At 33.3% G+C, this 18,452-nt stretch overlaps 2 protein-coding genes and 1 long non-coding RNA gene across 3 annotated transcripts; all 3 read right to left on the bottom strand.

Annotated features, from left to right (window-relative positions):
- Nucleotides 1–1,086: 1,086 nt before the first annotated feature.
- LOC111512437 (trypsin-7) lies at nt 1,087–15,318 on the bottom strand. Its single transcript, XM_074173698.1, has 8 exons — nt 15,161–15,318; nt 12,965–13,124; nt 11,865–12,003; nt 11,507–11,614; nt 4,455–4,602; nt 3,166–3,331; nt 1,924–2,323; nt 1,087–1,326 (listed from the first exon to the last, which is right to left on the bottom strand). Exons 1-8 carry the CDS (start codon nt 15,213–15,215, stop codon nt 1,180–1,182), a joined length of 1,323 nt encoding a protein of 440 aa, XP_074029799.1. The 5' UTR covers nt 15,216–15,318; the 3' UTR covers nt 1,087–1,179.
- LOC141481621 (trypsin-3-like) lies at nt 6,815–8,191 on the bottom strand. Its single transcript, XM_074173404.1, has 2 exons — nt 8,009–8,191; nt 6,815–7,221 (listed from the first exon to the last, which is right to left on the bottom strand). The coding sequence occupies exons 1-2, from the start codon at nt 8,054–8,056 to the stop codon at nt 7,060–7,062; spliced, it is 210 nt and encodes a 69-aa protein (XP_074029505.1). The 5' UTR covers nt 8,057–8,191; the 3' UTR covers nt 6,815–7,059.
- A 1,962-nt stretch (nt 15,319–17,280) lies between the features above and the next one.
- Nucleotides 17,281–18,081, bottom strand: LOC141481620 (uncharacterized). The gene is made up of 2 exons (XR_012465059.1): nt 17,678–18,081; nt 17,281–17,615 (listed from the first exon to the last, which is right to left on the bottom strand). It is a non-coding gene; the product is annotated as an uncharacterized lncRNA (long non-coding RNA).
- Nucleotides 18,082–18,452: the final 371 nt, after the last annotated feature.

Here is an 18,452-nt window from a genome sequence, read left to right as displayed (position 1 = left end):
AGATAATTGAGTAAATCTTTATAATGTCAACTTCGTTGATTCTACAACCACGCAAATAATTCTGCAGTTTCGTTTCATGAACAATGTTTCCAATTTCCACATAGTGGTGAATAAGTAGTATAACTTTTACTGAATATTTGTTGACATTGATAAATATTTCATTATATTTCTGCATTTTTTAGTAAATTGCAATTGTTACAAGTGATATCTTACGTATGCCATAAAATAGTTGTATGATTCATGTATAAAAATGTCATTTAGGTTATAGAACAGTTTAACTTGTGATCCAACCAGACACCGCTGTTTCGATCCGCCAAAGTTTTATCAGTGGTGCTAAACTAAATAACTGAACTGTCCAAAAAAAGCTTCGGGGAGCCTCGAGGATTGAGTCCTCTCTGTCGATCCCAGAGATGGCGTCTTCGTAACCGCAGTTGTGATCGTCTTTACTGTCATAGACCAGTACGAAAACCTGATAAAAACGAAACCCAGGAAATAAGTTACACCGCTTCCAGGTTCTGTATTACTTATATCTATATATGCTCAAGTTCAGGTGAAAACACCTCACCCTTGCCTCTCATGTGAACCTGCGACTTATACCTACGTGTGGCAGATATCTAACGAAAAAAAAAACAACTAACCCAGCTAATGCCGCTCAGAAAGCTAAAGTGAAACATGTGCAACGTTTTCCATTCGAAAGATTCGTTGCAAGTAACTTCCTATATATGAAAATCAGAAATTAAATTCATTTTGTCGGAACGACCACCGACAGACCGATTTCGGAGTACTAGCTCCTCGTCAGTACCAGGAGAGCCTCTTCAGACGGGGTGAACCGTCGGAATATCCTGAACAAAATTATTTTTTCCTTATTTGAACAATGTTGGAATGTCAGTGGAAGCCACTTAAAATAACGAAAACAACTTAGATAGGAGTCAACAGTGCAGTATGATAATGTGAAAGAACGATCTTCTACATCATAGAGCAAAACACGTCTACAAATTGAACCTAAGAGGATCTGAGAGGCAACTATTTTATGTTAACATTTTCCGACCTTTTTGTTTCATTGTTTCACGATAACAGTATGATAAATTTAATACATTCTGATTGAGTTTATTGATAATATAAACAAATAAACTGAACAACATATCCTTTAAAATTTGATTATTCATGAGCTCTCATACTTCACGAATTTATTATAGAATCGATGTAGTCTTTAAATTCGGTTAATTTTGTGAAAATTCCAGGTTTCCCAGCCTTTGCGCATACGTCTCCCCAAGAAGTAATTCCAATTTGAATTCCAGTAACAACTAAGGGGCCACCAGAATCACCCTGAAAATAAAATAATTCGTTAAGTCATTATAATCAGAAAGAATGAAATAATCGAAACTATTTGATTGAAACGATACCTGCCATTTTTTAAAAAACTGCCGGTTTTTTGTTTTTCACCTTTTCAACTAAAAGTCAACAATAGTGGTTAATATTTTAATAAGTGACCGAAGGGATGCTATACAGTTGTCTAAATCAGGTAAACATTTTATGAAAATGGAAAGAACTACAATATTTATTTGGTCCCAGAATAGACTTGAAGACTAAATAAAAGATAACGTTGGATATTGAAATGCATACAAATTCAATTTAGCACGGAACATTTAGGAAAATCGGAACATCTCATATCATTCTGGAATGATCAAGGCAGTAATGCAGTGTGATAGCCTATCCCTCATCTGTGAATTGTTGTAATATTTGAAGATCTTCTGCTCTTAAAAGTAATATGTACTTTCATTTTTATTCAAATCCTTATTATCATTTCACTGTAGAAGCAGATTTTCACTAAAAAGGCAGATTATGATAGTTTTTTTTCACAATGAAAACAAAGCACAGAAATCAGCATTGTTCTGCTAAGTCAAATATTATGAATGATTTTACCTCACATGTGTCTTTTCCACCCTCATCATATCCAGCACACATCATTCGATCTGTAATTGATGCATCATCGTAATATGTTTTGCAACTTTCTGTAGTGATAGTAGGCAATGTAACAACTTGAAGCTGATTGGCTGCTGGTCCTCCGTCTAGCAATCTTCCCCAACCCGTTGCTATAGCTGACACTCCATTAGGAATTATGGTACCTGACGAGGCTATTGCCACTGGTTGAACTCCAGGACCAAATGTAAGTTCGGTTCGTAACTTCAGCAATGCTATATCGAAATCGAAAGTACTCAAGTCGAACAAGGGATGCTTATAAATTTTCGAAACAGCATAAACTTCTCCGTCGCTGTTTCGATAAGATGAACCAACTCTTACACTGATCTGTTCAGAATTGACACTGAAAAAAAATATATATTGACGTGTATCACAGAATCGATGAACAGTACTTTCAAAGAACAAATTTGAGGCGATACGGATCAGTTTAATCATAGACATTCCATTAGAAAAACTCTTCGAGCCTTTTTTTTTTAAATACTATTTATTATAATAGCTCACCTAAGTGAACCTACCGAAAAATTAAATTTTCCATATTACATTATTGCATATAAAAACAGACGTAAAGAAAAATTTCAACGTCGGGAGTATTGAACTCAAAAATTAAGAAACATATGAAAAACGTGACTTGGAAAAACCAAATGATTGATATATGAGAACATATAGCGCGATGACCGTCAAGCGAGTGTGCTATGAAACACCTATCCTGTTGTGCTTTATAACAAAACAGGATTCTGTGTTTGTAGGTACGGTGAAACTCTAACTTTCTTGGAAATATCGGTTTAGATTTTCATCAGCCCAAAATGCGTCTTATTGTGTCGATTGAATAATACATTTTTGGTGAACTTAGCTTCATCATTCCATATATTTTTTTTAATGAGAGTCCACTAGAAAATTGCGTCGGGAGTTCACAGACAATTTAAAAAACTGTTAATGAACTTGTGTTATTCAATTTACGGACCCAAAGTTTTCAGTATTCTTCATTTTCTCCATAACAGAAGTAGATATGCATGAAGTTTGACCGAAACCCATTTTTAAACTGATAGCAAGCATCTATAGAGTTCCCTGTGATATTATTCAATGACAGAAACCAAAAATTTACTAGTGTGTGGCTAGCCTAATGATATTTGTCATAATCACAAACGTCAATACGTATTTGAATTGCAGTTAACAATTTATACTTACTCGAATATGCAATGCGCTGCGGTCAAAATGAACAAAGGATTCAAAATAGACCCCCCACATCCATGTCTACCATAAAACTGAAGAGAAATCTGATATGGATAATCCTCAATGCTGGCATTGGAGCCACCAACAATTTTAAGAGTTGGTCTAATATTCGCAGAGTAAACTGTAAAAAAATGAAGACTAATCAGAAACTACTACTCACAACTACTCATCACAATAATAATAAAATATTAAGGCATTCGATATAACATGAGCTCATTTTGCATTTTCTTGCAGATAACGAAATGATAATCATATAATGGGCTAAATTTAATGTCGAAGGAGAGTAGAATTTCTAAAAAAATGATAATGAATAAATCAGATATTTCGCCATTATAAACTGATTAAAATATCGTATCGTGAAATATCATGTTCGCATTGGAAATCATGTGAATCAATCTATGGAATCATCATCAATATCCTCCCATAATTCACATCCAGAGCAATTTTCCATAGATTTTGATAATGTAGATCACTAATGGAATCATATTATTGTAATCGTGTTATCATCAAATGAAGAGTTTGAAAACTCCCCTTGAATGCTTTTTTCTTAACTAGTCAATAGTATAAGTCCTTTCCAAGTTTAATCATAAATTTCATGTAACCTTTCATTTTTTATGATTGAAAAACTCATACACTATTCTGCATTTGACACATATTTTTTTAAATATAATATAAACTTCTTTCGGTAATATATAAATTATAGATATTTCATTATACCATTTGTGTGCATGAAATATTGTTGAATATATGAAATATTTCAAACTATGATAAATAAAGCTGAGATAATGGAATCATTCAAATAATAGAAATATTTCGAAAAATTCGAAAAATCATTTTTCAAGGCTTTCATTGAAAGGTTAAGTTTTCAAAAATGATCTCTTCATTTAGAAAGGAACTAAATATATTTTGAAAATCTTACATTATCTAAAAATCTCAAATTGAAATTCCCAATTTCTGCGTTAAACTCTGAATTCATATTTTGATATTAGAATTATGTGGAGTAAATATCGAATATGAATATTTATATCACGGGTCTCATAAGATGAACACTATTCACCAATCTAAAGAAACTTACGGATGATGAAAGCTCGCATGGGTCTGTGGTATATTGAGTTAGTCGCTTATGAACAATAGGAGAAACTGTCTCACATTTCAGTAAATAGACGAATAGAGGACGCCACGATCAGCTCAAATATTGTTCAAGAAACAATGAAAACTTCGAAAGGGAAAGAATGAATACTCACCTACGCCAAATAGGAGTAGAAACACATAGGTTTGTGAGAAACTCATGATCAAGTAAGTAATCATAAGTAAGTTATTATATATATACCCAAATTTGTTAGTAATCGTTATCACAAGATCAAAATAAATAATAACGAAATTATACAGTTGTCAAATGATGCCTACCAAGTGATACACAAATAAAAATTTGTGTTGATTAGATAGGTAGACAAATTCCATTAAACGTAAAATGAATTTGATGAAGACAGAATTAAAAACAACATAATGAAACTTTGTTCTTGTGGGAACTGAAAATTTCAAGTCGTTACTGTCATCACCTTTTTGGAATGCGTTATCAGGCGGAGAACTTTGTGGAGCCGACGTTAATTGAAAAAGTTTATTTATTCATTGAACCTTTTATTTTTCATTATCAATTATTGGATTGAATAGGATAAAACGTAAGTAATCCTATTCAGTAATATATACATTTGGATATCGCGTCAATATCATTCCCCATACTGTCGGAAAGTGATTATTGGTTCCAAGAATTATGAGCCTTAAGTGAACATAATGAGTGAAATATAATAATGTTGTGCTGATATTACTAGACTATCTATTTTTCTTCCAAATCCAATCCAAACCTGTCGTTTTTAGAATGTCTGCATTACTTTTAAAGCTCGAATAAATCATTCTGATTGAAGGTATAAAATCTGACAGATCAGTACATATTGCGTGATGATTACTATTATTTCCACCATATTTTTAAGAAGATAAATTATAATTTGAGTTAGTACCAACCAAATCCGAACATAAATTTGAAATAAGAATACACTGTCTGTCGTTTTGAATATACAGAAGAAGTATAAAACTAGCGACTTTTTTATGGGACATTTCGTTGATGTAATTAAATCACCTTACCTTAATCTGACACGCTCGAGAATTTCTGATGATCAATTTTTTTTTTACTAATCTGATCCTTTATCCTTCACGGGCGGCCTTATATATGGGGCTCATATTTGGTGGAGGTGCTTAACCAGGTACAAGGTATCCCCCTGTATATTAATCTGTTGCGCTTTAGTGAATCCCGAAATCCCCGCTTGGGCTCCACTATTATTAGGCTCACACTAGTGAATAGGAAGTTCATATCTAACTGCTTCGACTCTGTATTAGATTTTATCTTAGAAATATTCTCTTGACAGCGATTTTGTTTTTTGTGGAGTATCAAAGGTTCACTTCTGTGAAAGAAGTAAATGAAAATATTTGACTGTTTGTATATGTTCCAACAATAAGTTTGGGATTTCTCTCAGAAAATAAAGTAGGTGTCATCAGAATATCACAAAAATGTCCTTTTTATCCATTTACTTCGACATATTTTTCATATATACAAGAAACAGTATCACGCTTTCATTAGCTTCACCTCTATGTATGTATGTACGTTTGTTTGTTTGTAACTCTCAAGCTCGGGATCTGTATTTGACAGAATTATCGACATTATTGCTCTCAGAGTAGCAAAAGACAATTCTGAGTTATTACTTGATCTATTTGCAGGTGACGCTGTACGTAACCTCTTTGATATATCGATATTATCACTTTTTTTAGTAACACGCGTGTCTGCTGCCTTTTTGTAACCGTCCTTTGTGCGCTTGCTGCCTTCCTTGGGCTTGGTAGCTGATTTTCAGGCTCCCTCTCTGGAATCGGAAAATATTAATGGTCATTTTTCTAAACAATCTACGGCTGATTGATCCCAAAGTATAGATAAAATAAATATAGGGTAAAAAGAGTAAAAAACTATTTTTTTTAAATAAGCTTGAAACAATAACGAATGAAAAATACTAGTGTATAAAAAGAGTGGGCATTTTGTGCCATATGTTTGTATATCAAGCGCCAGTCGCTTTTTTCACAATAATACTAATATTTTTTGTTCGTCATTTAAGCTTATTAAAAAAATATTTATAACTTTTTAGTCCGATGTTCTTTAAAAGCGTGTTCTTTAGTTTTTTTAAACTATAATTATAAATATTAAAGGTACCCAACAATCATCACAAGGATATCAAAATATTATTATTGATGTTTCACATCTGCCAGGCGTCCCGTGACGGCTCATAATTTTTTTTTGTTTAAAGATGAAGCAGAAAACCTAAACCTTTCTTTCCCATCAATTTCAACTTTTCAATTAGTAGATACTTATCTTTGTACAAGTTTCATTCTTCGTACTCTACTTGTTGAATGATCAGAGTCAGACAGTAAACTACATATGCCGAAATAGTTCAGCTTGTTGAGTAAAATTTCATGAGAAACTGTGTAATTTTTTCTTCGATAAATTGTATCTCAAAATATTCTAGGAGATTATACGTTTTGGAAGGCAACCAAATAAAATCATTACTCATTCTTAGATACATATATTTCCCAATCCGACTTGATTGTAAAGGATAGTTGAGGGTGTAGAAAAAGATTTGGAATGTAATTTGAATCAGAACCTGTTTTTCCTATTTTTGTTATCAGTGAATCTAATTGAGAAACAGTGAGTCAATATTTGGATTTCCCATTAATAATTAAAAATATCATCCTCAATATTCAGGTTTGATGAATGTTTACTCGATGTCAGGCAATATGTGTAGGAGCACTGACTCAGATCTTGTTGAGGTTCAATATTTTGTATAATCTCTGATCCATCCCCGAAAACTGGAACATTAGTGTAAACACCAGGATACTTCGGGTGGCACATCCCACTCCCCATGATACGATTCCAAAAAGTTTTCCATTCGCCATCAGTGGCCCTCCAGAATCTCCCTGGAACGTAAATATTATATTATCTGTTAAATGAGAGGTATTGAAGAATATTATATGAAACGTGGTGAATAAACCAGGTTTTTCGAGATCATCTTCAATATTTACGATTCTCATGCCACGCGATAGCTAATATAGAATAATATACAGCAGATTTTTTTAATATAAATTACAAATATATTGATACAGTTATCTCAAAGTTGCGATTTCGATCCATACTTTTCATAAAAGAGGATGTATGCTTCTCCACCCACAAGCAGAAATTAGATCATAAAATTCTGATTCCAACGGTGGTATTCGGTGGCAGGTTGAGCCAGTAATTTTATGGAAGGTTTCAAAAATCATTTTGACTGTATTGAAAAAATATTAAAATCAACTATATCCTTTTTGAAATTATCTCATTTTTGTAAAATTTTCTTTATGGAATACTTTGGGCAAATGAGACTAGCACTATTCCACATTATTTTTCATCCAGATGGGGTATCATCCCATAACGAAATAATAGTTTGTAATTTTAGAATAGACACGTTCTAATCAAACAGATAGCAACTCAAGGAGTTGAGAGAGTAAGTTTTCCAAACCTCACTTCGTTTGATTTTTTTTTTTGGGGTACTTGAAAGATTCGGTTTCGTCGAAATGAGTATCAAAAAACCTTTTCTGATCAAAAACACTGAAATCTTCTATGTTCTTCATAAAATTTTTGTAGGAGTTTGATAGGAAATATCTTCAATATGATACAACTATTTCTTTTGTTTCAAAATAAACTCTTAAAAATTGATTACCAACTCACCTGACAAGCATCCTTTGCTCCTTTACCAACATATCCAGCACAGAACATATTGCTGGTTATGTACTCACCTCCATAGACTGAAAGGCAAGATTTCTGACTCAGAATAGGGATATCTACTTGCTGCAAAATTTTGACACAGCCTTGTCAGTTTCCTAGAAAAACGTTAGTTCAGTTATTGAAACTGTTACAGCTATATCACGAAATGAGTAAATGAATTCAATAGGACCAAATTATCTAAATGAACAATCCGTTCAGGCTAGTCTCAAACCACCTATACCATAAGTTAATGGACCGACACCCATCAGAAAACATCTACTCCCCTGGCTAATACCAAGAAGGGCGTTGAATTATATCGGACAGGTGTCAGTGTAGGATTTTTCACAGAAGTAATTCCTGCAAATGCTGTTTGCGATACAACTGCCGAAATCGTTTTTCAATTATTGGAACGACACACTTTCAGGGAAATCATAGACTCAATGTTGATGATGGACACTACTTTAAACTGACAAGAGACCAAATAGCTCGTAACCGGTCTGCAAGTGGTTTCCAATAATTGAAAATCTATTGCGGCAGTTGTATCGCCAACAGCACATGCAGGAATAACTTCAGTGAAGAATTCTGCACTGATGTCTGTGGGATATAATCCAATACCCTTCGTGGTATTAGCCAGGGAGAAATTGTTTTCTGAAAGGTCTCAGTCCATTAACCTACAGTGTAGATGATTTGAGAATGGCCTAAACGAATTGTTCATTTGAATAATTTGATTTACAGCCAGTCTTCAAGTATGCCCCTCATTACTTTGTGTAAGAACTCATTATGTAGTAAAAGGTTATATAGATATCAATTATGAAAATTTTGCAATTTTTCACAATTTTTATATTGAACATGTCACACACTCTCAAACACTGAATATGTTGATGGTGATACATATTGGAGGAGTTTATTGATTATCTGTATCAAAAATGCAAAAATAAAACTGAATGAAAATTATGCTAAAACATTTTGTTTTTTGTCCACGGGACGATTTTCAAACCTATAAACGAATTAGAGTAAGTGAACCCTATGAATCAAATTTTTGATGAAGGTGTCGTTTACTTTACAGTAACATGAAAGTTTCAAAATAAATTTTGATCGTATAACCAATCAAAAACTTATCACTTGTGTTGTTGGCGAGTCTGGCAAAAAATTATTTTATCATCAATTACAAAATGTATTAGTCAACTGTAACTAAGAAAACTTGAGTATCACATTATATAGAAATGCATTTGATTGATACAAAATGTTTCGTTAATCTTTGGCAGTTATCGAAACTGTCAGTGACTGTTTGTTCCTCTGCATCAAAAAGGTACTGAGATGAGCTGAATGGCTTTAGTAAGTAGTACCTACTGACGACTCGAATGCTATCAAATAGAACAACCGGGAGAAGAAATCAGATAGATTAATCGAAATATCCTCAATTTCTTCCCTAATTTCTTTCCCGCCCTTTTTTGGGTATTTTCACCTTCCCCAGAACTTCATACAAAGGGCAAACTAATTATTTTACCCCGCCAAGTTACTACGTAAAATCAAAGTAATTTTCACAAGGAAAAATGTTCTATTTATCACGTTTAAGAGGCCAAAATCTGCCTCCGTCTTCAGAAATGGACAAAAAATTCAAATATATATGCAATCATTCTTTTGGTCATTACTAGAGTTTTTTCCCAACACCAAATCGTTATTTTTAACACCTCATGTAACACACGTGTTTCGACCACCAAGTGATCATCTTCAAAGAGGAAGATTAATCAGTTTTAATCTTCCTCTTTGAAGATGATCACTTGGTGATGGAAACACGTGTCGAGGTGTTGAAAATAACGATTTTGTTTTGGGAAAAAAACTCCAGTAATATTCATTACTACATCAAAGGTTCCAAACAGTGCATCATAAATATTCCTTTGCTGATTATTTATTTACGAATTTCTTCGACAGATGTCAAAGGAGTTTTGAAATGTGTTGTTGTTGATTGACTACTGAAACATTCGATGTAATACAAGGTGCTCTCCAATATCAGTCTGTCGCCATTTCGCCAATATCCAAATTTTCCTTCAAGACGGGTAGCCAAGAACGATCTATTTCTAAGGAGCTGTTCGAAATACACTCTCCAAATATGAGAATAAACGCTGATTCTTTTAGTTTAAGTCTCTTACAGAAAGAATCAGCGTATATTATCATATCTGGAGAGAATTGTATTTCGAACAGCTCCTTAGAAATGATAGTACTTGGCTACCCTTCTTGAAGAAAAATTTGTATAGTGGCAACTACTGATATCGGAAAGCACTTAGTATAACATCGAATGTTTCAGATGTTAGCCTCCGAAACGTTACGATGAGTATTGTATTATTTCTTAGCAATTTTTTTCGGGTAAACTAAAAAGTTTGCCCTTTCTACACTTGTATAAAGTTCTCTATTATAATTTTCATATTTTTCAGATTGTGGAAGGTGAAAATAGCAAAAAAAAAAGATCTGTAAAAATGATAATTAAAATCATATGAAGCATAAATTATAATTATATAGTTGGTAAACATTTTCTTTTACGATGTTGGACTTTTCAATTAGTACTTACCTAAACTCATGTAAAATTATTAGTCATTACGTAGATCATACGATTCAAATTGTTATTACATAAAGAACAAACTAAGTACAATTCAGTCAGTATAAAAACGTCAAAGGAAGCTACTATATAGCGAAACACGTGTTACAATAAAATGTTACTTGAATGTTTCAATCATATAACTTCGGACGTTTAAATTTGAAAACGCTTCATATTTTCGCAAATGAAAAAAATGAAGAATTACGGAACGTATTCAAAAAAAAATTCGTTACCCCCATAATTGAAACAAACACATGTGAAAGGTGCAAATTACCTACAAATGAAAGGGTATACCACAAATCAATTTATGTTCAATTTTAAATTTTCATTGAAAAATTAAAGTTCATGCTTTAACATATTCGGTAGCAGGTCTTTGCGTAAAGTGTATGAACTTTTGTGGATAGTACATGCAGTATTGTGTGAGGAGAGTTTGAGTTATTGATCGGTTTTTCTAAGACGTTCAACTGTTTCTTTATAATAAAAATGATTGTTATAGTACAGCCAAAAGTGCTGAACCAGCAAAGTACTCAAACGTTGGAATGCAAGGCGCTCTACGCATGTTCGAAAAAGAAAAACTGCATTACTGGAAAATTATGTAGTGGATCGCAACAAATGTGATTTTTTCATGGAACATAGCCAATTCAGTATATCAACAGGGCTATCAGACCTAATTGTGCGAGCACAAGATGGGATAAAATCATCATGATTATTGAAAAAGACGCGAAGTTTCCATGCTCGACTCTTGGTGCTTGAAACATTATCTTCCATTTTTATCTCTTTCTAAGAATAACAATCTTAAGGTTTAAGAAATCAGAACAGTACACGCAAATCTCGAATCAAGTGATTTCTACATTGAAATAATACCTTCAAAACTCCCATCCCGTGACGGTAGCTTTTGCTCCTGTGGGAATGGCCTCCGAACTTCCTGGAAGAGCTATCGGAAGAACTGTAGCACTAAATTTCAGAGGAGAACATAACTGAAAATTAAATTGACAATAATTTTAGACATACAATATTGTTGGTGCTGCCTACGTTACTTTTGTATCACTTCTCCAACCTGAAACACTTGTTATTTTATTAAAATTTAAGATGCTTAGCTTTAGCACGATCTTTCTGAAATGAAAATCCAATTTTCCTCATTCAAATCGGAAATGAATGATACATTAAAAAGCTGATTTCATTTCCAAAATAGCGAAATTAATAATCTTGCACGATATCTTGACTCACCGTTAAAATTGCGATATCATTATCCATAGTGTTTTGATCAAATTTATCGTGGATATGAATTTTACACACTTTAAAGGTTCCATCTCCTTGATTTGCGATACTGGATCCCACTCGGATTGAAAATAAAGTAGTGAGATAACTGAAACAAATATAGAAATCATATTGGAATAATTGGCTGTGAATAGAACTATTTTGTTCATGTTGTTATATGCAACTCCGATTTGATTATTATTTTATTCAATATGTATATATGTCTGAAGGTGATTGACAATGTTTCGTGATGAATTTCACTAGTTCGGACTTCCATTGTCTATTATATAAAATGATTTGAAATCCCTGAAACAAGTAAAAAAGAATAATTAAAAAGAATAGTTGAAAATAACAATTATATTAAGCAACAATAAACCTGAAATGAAATGATAGTGAAATAACCTACAAGTAAAAATATAATAATTGAATAAATAAAAATTAAAGGAATGCAAAAAGAAAATAATAAAAAATAAAAAATAAAAAAGTGTAGAGATTCCAAGTCACGTTAGTTCACGACGTTTCGATTGTTGGTATCTACAATCGTCTTCTGGTGATGACTGGACTGATTCCTCCGAGAGATGACTATTTTATAGGTCGTTGAAATACTTTCACTTCCTCTACTTTCCATTTTCCGCTTCACTGATTCCGTGAGAGATGACCGATTTGGCGGGAGTTGGTCATTTTTCGTTTGATGATGGGTTTCCATATGTTTCGTATATCTACGCTGGCCTGGCTGAATACGTTGTTGGACAACATGTATGCGGCTTCCTTAAATTTTCTCTTGAACCAATGTTCCTCTCTGTGCAAGATCTCAGCTTGGGACCACTCGATGTTGTGTTGATGGGTCCAAACATGGTCTGCTATTCCTGATTTGCTGGTTTCTCCTCGCTGAGCACAAGAAGCACAATTCGGCTTTTTGAAAGCTTCAAATTTTTTTTCATTTTGTTTTGTCTAGTTCTCATGCTATGGGAAAAGCCGTCAATACTTTATCGCTGTTCAGTAATTTATCTAATATAAACCTTCGGTCGGTTGCTTAGGACATATTAACACATACTCATACTCATACTTACCCATGAACACAATGAGCAGCAGTCAATATATAATTTGTGTGAAATATGGATCCGCCACATACGTGTGATAAACCTCTCAGCAGAGATACTTGGTAAGGAAAGCTGGTTATATTCGCATCTTTTCCACCAACTATACGCCCATCTAATTGGGGAATAAATGCTGAAAAGTAGAAAAGTCAGATATTGTCGCCAATTATTAGTATTCTTGATACAAACTTAGATTCAGTACAAGTTATTTTGAAACACACTTGAAATTGAAGTGAATTCAGACGTTCAATATTACAACAGAGAACCATAAATATCACATTTCGCTCATTTATTGAATTAACAGGGTGGATAGTATAGCCATATCAATAAAAATAATCATTTTAGTAAACACATTGTTAATAATATCATTAAATGAAGAATACCTTTTGATTTCAGTGAACATCATTTTTTGTTAAAACATTATGATATGACATAGGATTGATTATTCACATTTTATCTTCAATCGAGGACCGCCTGCCCGGTACTGTTGATGCCCAATAGGCTGTCTACCGGTGGCTCTTAATTTGAAATCAGTATGAAAATGATCAGAATAGCACTTATTGACGAATTGAAAATAATGTATTTGAGTGAATGAAGGATTTGTAATAATATAATCGTAAGATTATCTTTGTTTCTTGCTCTGTCTATAGTCTATATCATGTAAAATGGTTGTATCTTCCTTACCAACATCTAATCTCATAACCTGTTGATCATTTCAACAAATACCTTGAAATGATTTATGATTCCATTATTCTCACTGAAATATTTCACCATTTGTAAAATGATAACTTATATATATATATATAACTTGATCCCTTTTATTTGAAGATTGATCTCACAAATAATATATTTTAACGTGTTTTGACATTGCATCTAATAGAACTGATTGTATGATTGTATAAATATATTTCCAAAAGATAAGATTATTCAGAAATTCATTCCATTGTGTGTACTTCGTCACTGAATCTCTCAACAACAATTTTTTTGCTGCCGTTTCTCACTAGATGAATCTTTTAAACTTCATCGAGAACCGACGGAAAGATCAACTCGATTTCAAAAATATTTCAGCAAGTGCAGACTTGGCATTTGATTTCCGAACATAGTGTCACATTGAGCTTCCGTCAGAAATTTGATATGGGGGAGTGTGGCCTAAAAAATTGTTTCATATGAATGTTTCAGATACCAATGCAGTGGATATTTTTTGAAATATCGTACAATATATAGGGTACCTAATAGAAGCGTAGAATATCATGGTTAGGTTTTTCAAAATAAGAAATATAGTCTGATTCAGAAATTTTAGAAATCATTGTCCATATTATACTGAAAAAGTGCAAATATTCGATATATTCGAAAAACTACTTATACATGAATATTTTTGAGGTTTTTATAGCCAAAATACACCTTGACAGGTATAACACATTTTCTCTTTGAGGGTATTATGTACCCGAACTCTCAATGAACCATTTTTGAATTTCACTAATGTTTTTCACAATAAATGATTGGGCTATATGTATCTGGCTTTTTATTCCAGTTTGTATCTGAAAGTTACTTCTTTGCATGAATTACACATCTTAGTATGAAATTCATTTTATCGATAACTCGATAGCTTCAATTGGCTTGAAATCATGATTGACAATATATCTATTTTCTTCCAATGTTCTGATCATTGTTGACAAATAATCCCAATCAATGATTCAATGCTTGAAGTTTCATTCAAATTCTTTGAGCATTGTCTTTCAATAATACCGAAATATATAGGTATAACTGGTTGCGAAAAATGATCAGTTGCTTCTACAGGCATAAATTAAAATTATTGTTGATTTCCATTGAGTTTCGTTACGAACCTCCCTGTGAGATTCATATTCATCTTTTCATTATATGATTATTGAATATAGTTAATTTATTGAAATTACTGATTGTATACTATTTCATTGGTCACTTCATTTCCAACACAGACTCTACAATGAGAAAGTGGAAAAATTAAGATACTTGAATATAGCATCAATCTTCTAATAAGCAGCGAATACTCAGTTTCGTTTCTCTATTTTATTCTCTTAATGACTACCATGATCTACAATTAATTTTTACACGAAAGTTGTTGAGAATGGTTCGACCGTCATTGAAATAGTGATAATGATTTTATTATATAAAAAGTAGTCATCCGCCTACCTTCAATAGTCACTGTTCCCAATATTATTATTGGCAATAATATGGATTTCCGCATAATTATATAATTAGATATCAATAAACAGGAACTACTAAGAGAAACACAGGTGATATCCTCTTTATGAAACCAAACTGAAACTGTTTCGTAAAGGGTACGTTTCATTGTTATCATAAATAAATATTCTGTGCTGAATGATAGAGGCATAAATCTTGTGATATTAAAAATGAGACAGTCAGAGATAAATCATGCTTCCACATTTTCGTCATAGCAGGTATACATACTTAGCAGAATTCTAAAAATTAATTTACAAAAGATTCAGTGAGAATATTATAATTCGAATGATATTCAGAATTTCTTTCGCTCAATTTATTTAATTTCCATTCTCATTTCAAAATCACATCATTCAATTCTTTGTAGGTATAAAAAATCTGCGAATTCATAGCCTTTGAATTTGTCTCGAAAGTATTATAACCGATCTATTGAGAAATTATCTTATATTTTATGAGTTGGTAAATTATCAACCCATACAGAGCATCATCCAATAGGGTCAGATCAGGCCTGGTCTGGTCAGGTCTGGACAGGTCAGGTCAGGTCAGGTCAGGTCAGGTCAGGTCAGGTCAGGTCAGGTCAGGTCAGGTCAGGTCAGGTCAGGTCAGGTCAGGTCAGGTCAGGTCAGGTCAGGTCAGGTCAGGTCAGGTCAGGTCAGGTCAGGTCAGGTCAGGTCAGGTCAGGTCAGGTCAGGTCAGGTCAGGTCAGGTCAGGTCAGGTCAGGTCAGGTCAGGTCAGGTCAGGTCAGGTCAGGTCAGGTCAGGTCAGGTCAGGTCAGGTCAGGTCAGGTCAGGTCAGGTCAGGTCTGGTCTGGTCAGGTTAGGTTAGGTAAGGTTAGTAGCACCCGGATTTTTTGATTTGAGCGTCGATTCCAGCTCTATTCGACCTCCCGATTCACGCGCCGTTCGCCGATTTCTGGGGAAGTTTACCGTTCTCGAGATACGCTAATTATTTCGAAGGATTTGCTTTGAGACTTTTTAAAAACTTTATTTGTACATTTAAGGCAATATAACTACAATTGAATGACATGAATAATAAAACAAGGTGTATAAATAAGTTCGCATATGACGCAATGCTGAGTAAGCAAGCTGGATCGGCTAACGACCTGGTCTGGGAATATGCATCTGTAATGTTATACCGGTGTACTATCAGTTCCTGATATAACTCGCTCTTGGAAAAAATGCGAAAATTTGGTTTTTCGCAATCGGGACTAGTCGCAATGGATTTCTGACTGCCGAATTAGTCTAAAAAAGTGGTTTTCCGGAAAATCCGCGTTCCAAAATTTTTCCGGAAAATCCTTGTACCAAAATTTTTCCGATCCGATTTCCGCTGGGTTGGGTTGGCTTGGGTTGACCCCTTTGGGTTGGCCTGGGTTGACTCCTTTGGGTTAGGTTAGGTTAGGTTAGGTTGTCCAAACATGTTAAAACATGTTAAAACATGTTTGGACATGTTAAAACATGTTCGAACATGTTTTATGTACTGAATAGTATTTTAACATCTCTACTAAACGTGTAAGAATATCTGAAACTTTAATTTTACGAAAATATGTATTTATAAGAAGATAACAAAATGTAGAATAGTATCTATCAATAACGAAACAGTATGATCAGTATACGTTGAAATATGTGTCAAATTAATTATACATACATATGATTTCATCATCGAAATATTTTGTACATTGTGCATATCATGTCGAATTTTATGAAAGGGATCAAAATTTATATCTTTCCAACTTTTCTACCGATTGAACCGTTATATGCTTTTTGATCTCATAAATAGAAGCTTCTGTAAGAGCTTGTACATCTTCCTATAATTTGTATTTTTAGAGAATATTTTGAAAGTATACGACTGTCTTTTCGAAACTACAAAGAACTGAATATTCAAATATATTTTTGAAAAACCATTAGGGGGTCATAAATGTAAGAAATATGGTGTGTGTCTTTGACATCTGCTTGCTAGCATTTTTCTACTGAATATTTTCATTGCTATTCAATTTACAATTCATCAGAAGCCTCAAAATATATGATATGTTTTATATTTTATTTGTGATAAAGTAGATGATATACTCAAAGTATTGTCTTCAGAAGAGTATTACTATACATTTATGTACATTAATGTAAATTTGTGTATTTATTTAATATTGTTAGTTGAAAAATGCATTTTTACTGTCAACTTGTTCAGGTTTCAATAATGACAGTATTTCCGATATTTTCATTAAATTTTTCTTCATACTTTTGGGCAAATTCTCCATCTCGGCCAGTTACGTCCCTCGTGAACTTTTAACAGTTAATACTGAAGTGGGGTGGGAACAATAAGTTCGTACACCAAGCAGAATAATTCAGGTTAAAAAGGTTTTATTCCCAGTTGATCGGTTGTATGACAGATTGCGTTGAAAATACGACTAAGTTTCTATAAAATAAAATCATGAATATAAATAATATGCCTAAAGTTTAGCTCGATATATTACATACCTAGACCAGGCAGAAAAGTTCAAATTAATTCCCTTTCAAATACCGCTAAGGTTCCAGAAAAACTTATTTGCAGTTCCAATACATGAAATCAACTAGAACGAGTCCACTTGCAGATGGATCCAACGTTCCTAAACTTTTTACCACAATACTTTTTCAAATAAAGAAATGTGTAAGAAAAACGAGTTCTAATTATACCGAGAAAGCTACTGACAGCGCCATCTCCGCGCGAATAGGCCAAGCCAAACTATGTTGATAATTCTGTCAATACAGATCCCTAATCCCTAGCATTTACACCGGAATGAAATGAAAAATAGGTTGACGTCGATAACGAAAAGATGTAATCGAGGACTTACTAAAAACGAAAACATATTACATTATGAAATCACGAGCGGTAGGGAAGTTACGCTACAATACCACTGTTAAAAATGAAATGGAGTCGCGATAGAAAACTAGTACGTTACCAACAAATAGATGCCGCCACAATATATAATGAATGTTTGAATGATAAAAAAAAAAGATGTGTAAGGATGACCATCTGAGAAATGAATCCATTTAAAATCGCTACCCATTAATTCCGGTATTTTGGGTTAGGGTTGACTACCTTGAACATCATCATCGAAAAACGACACCAATTATGTACGGTGACGCAATCTATAGTTCGTTTTGTAAAAGTAATCTGAGCAGTTTGGTTCGAGGGTGATTACCCAAAAGAACATCAAAAATAAGCTTTTTATAAAGACTGACGGAGTAGGAAGTGGAAAATATGATTATTTTT

Source organism: Leptinotarsa decemlineata, unplaced genomic scaffold (genome assembly GCF_025532065.1).
Source record: "Leptinotarsa decemlineata unplaced genomic scaffold, Ldec_3_MD MMD2_tig00000251_RagTag_RagTag, whole genome shotgun sequence".
NCBI classification, from domain to species: Eukaryota; Metazoa; Arthropoda; class Insecta; order Coleoptera; family Chrysomelidae; genus Leptinotarsa; species Leptinotarsa decemlineata.
This window is presented reverse-complemented; position numbering and strand designations above follow the sequence as displayed.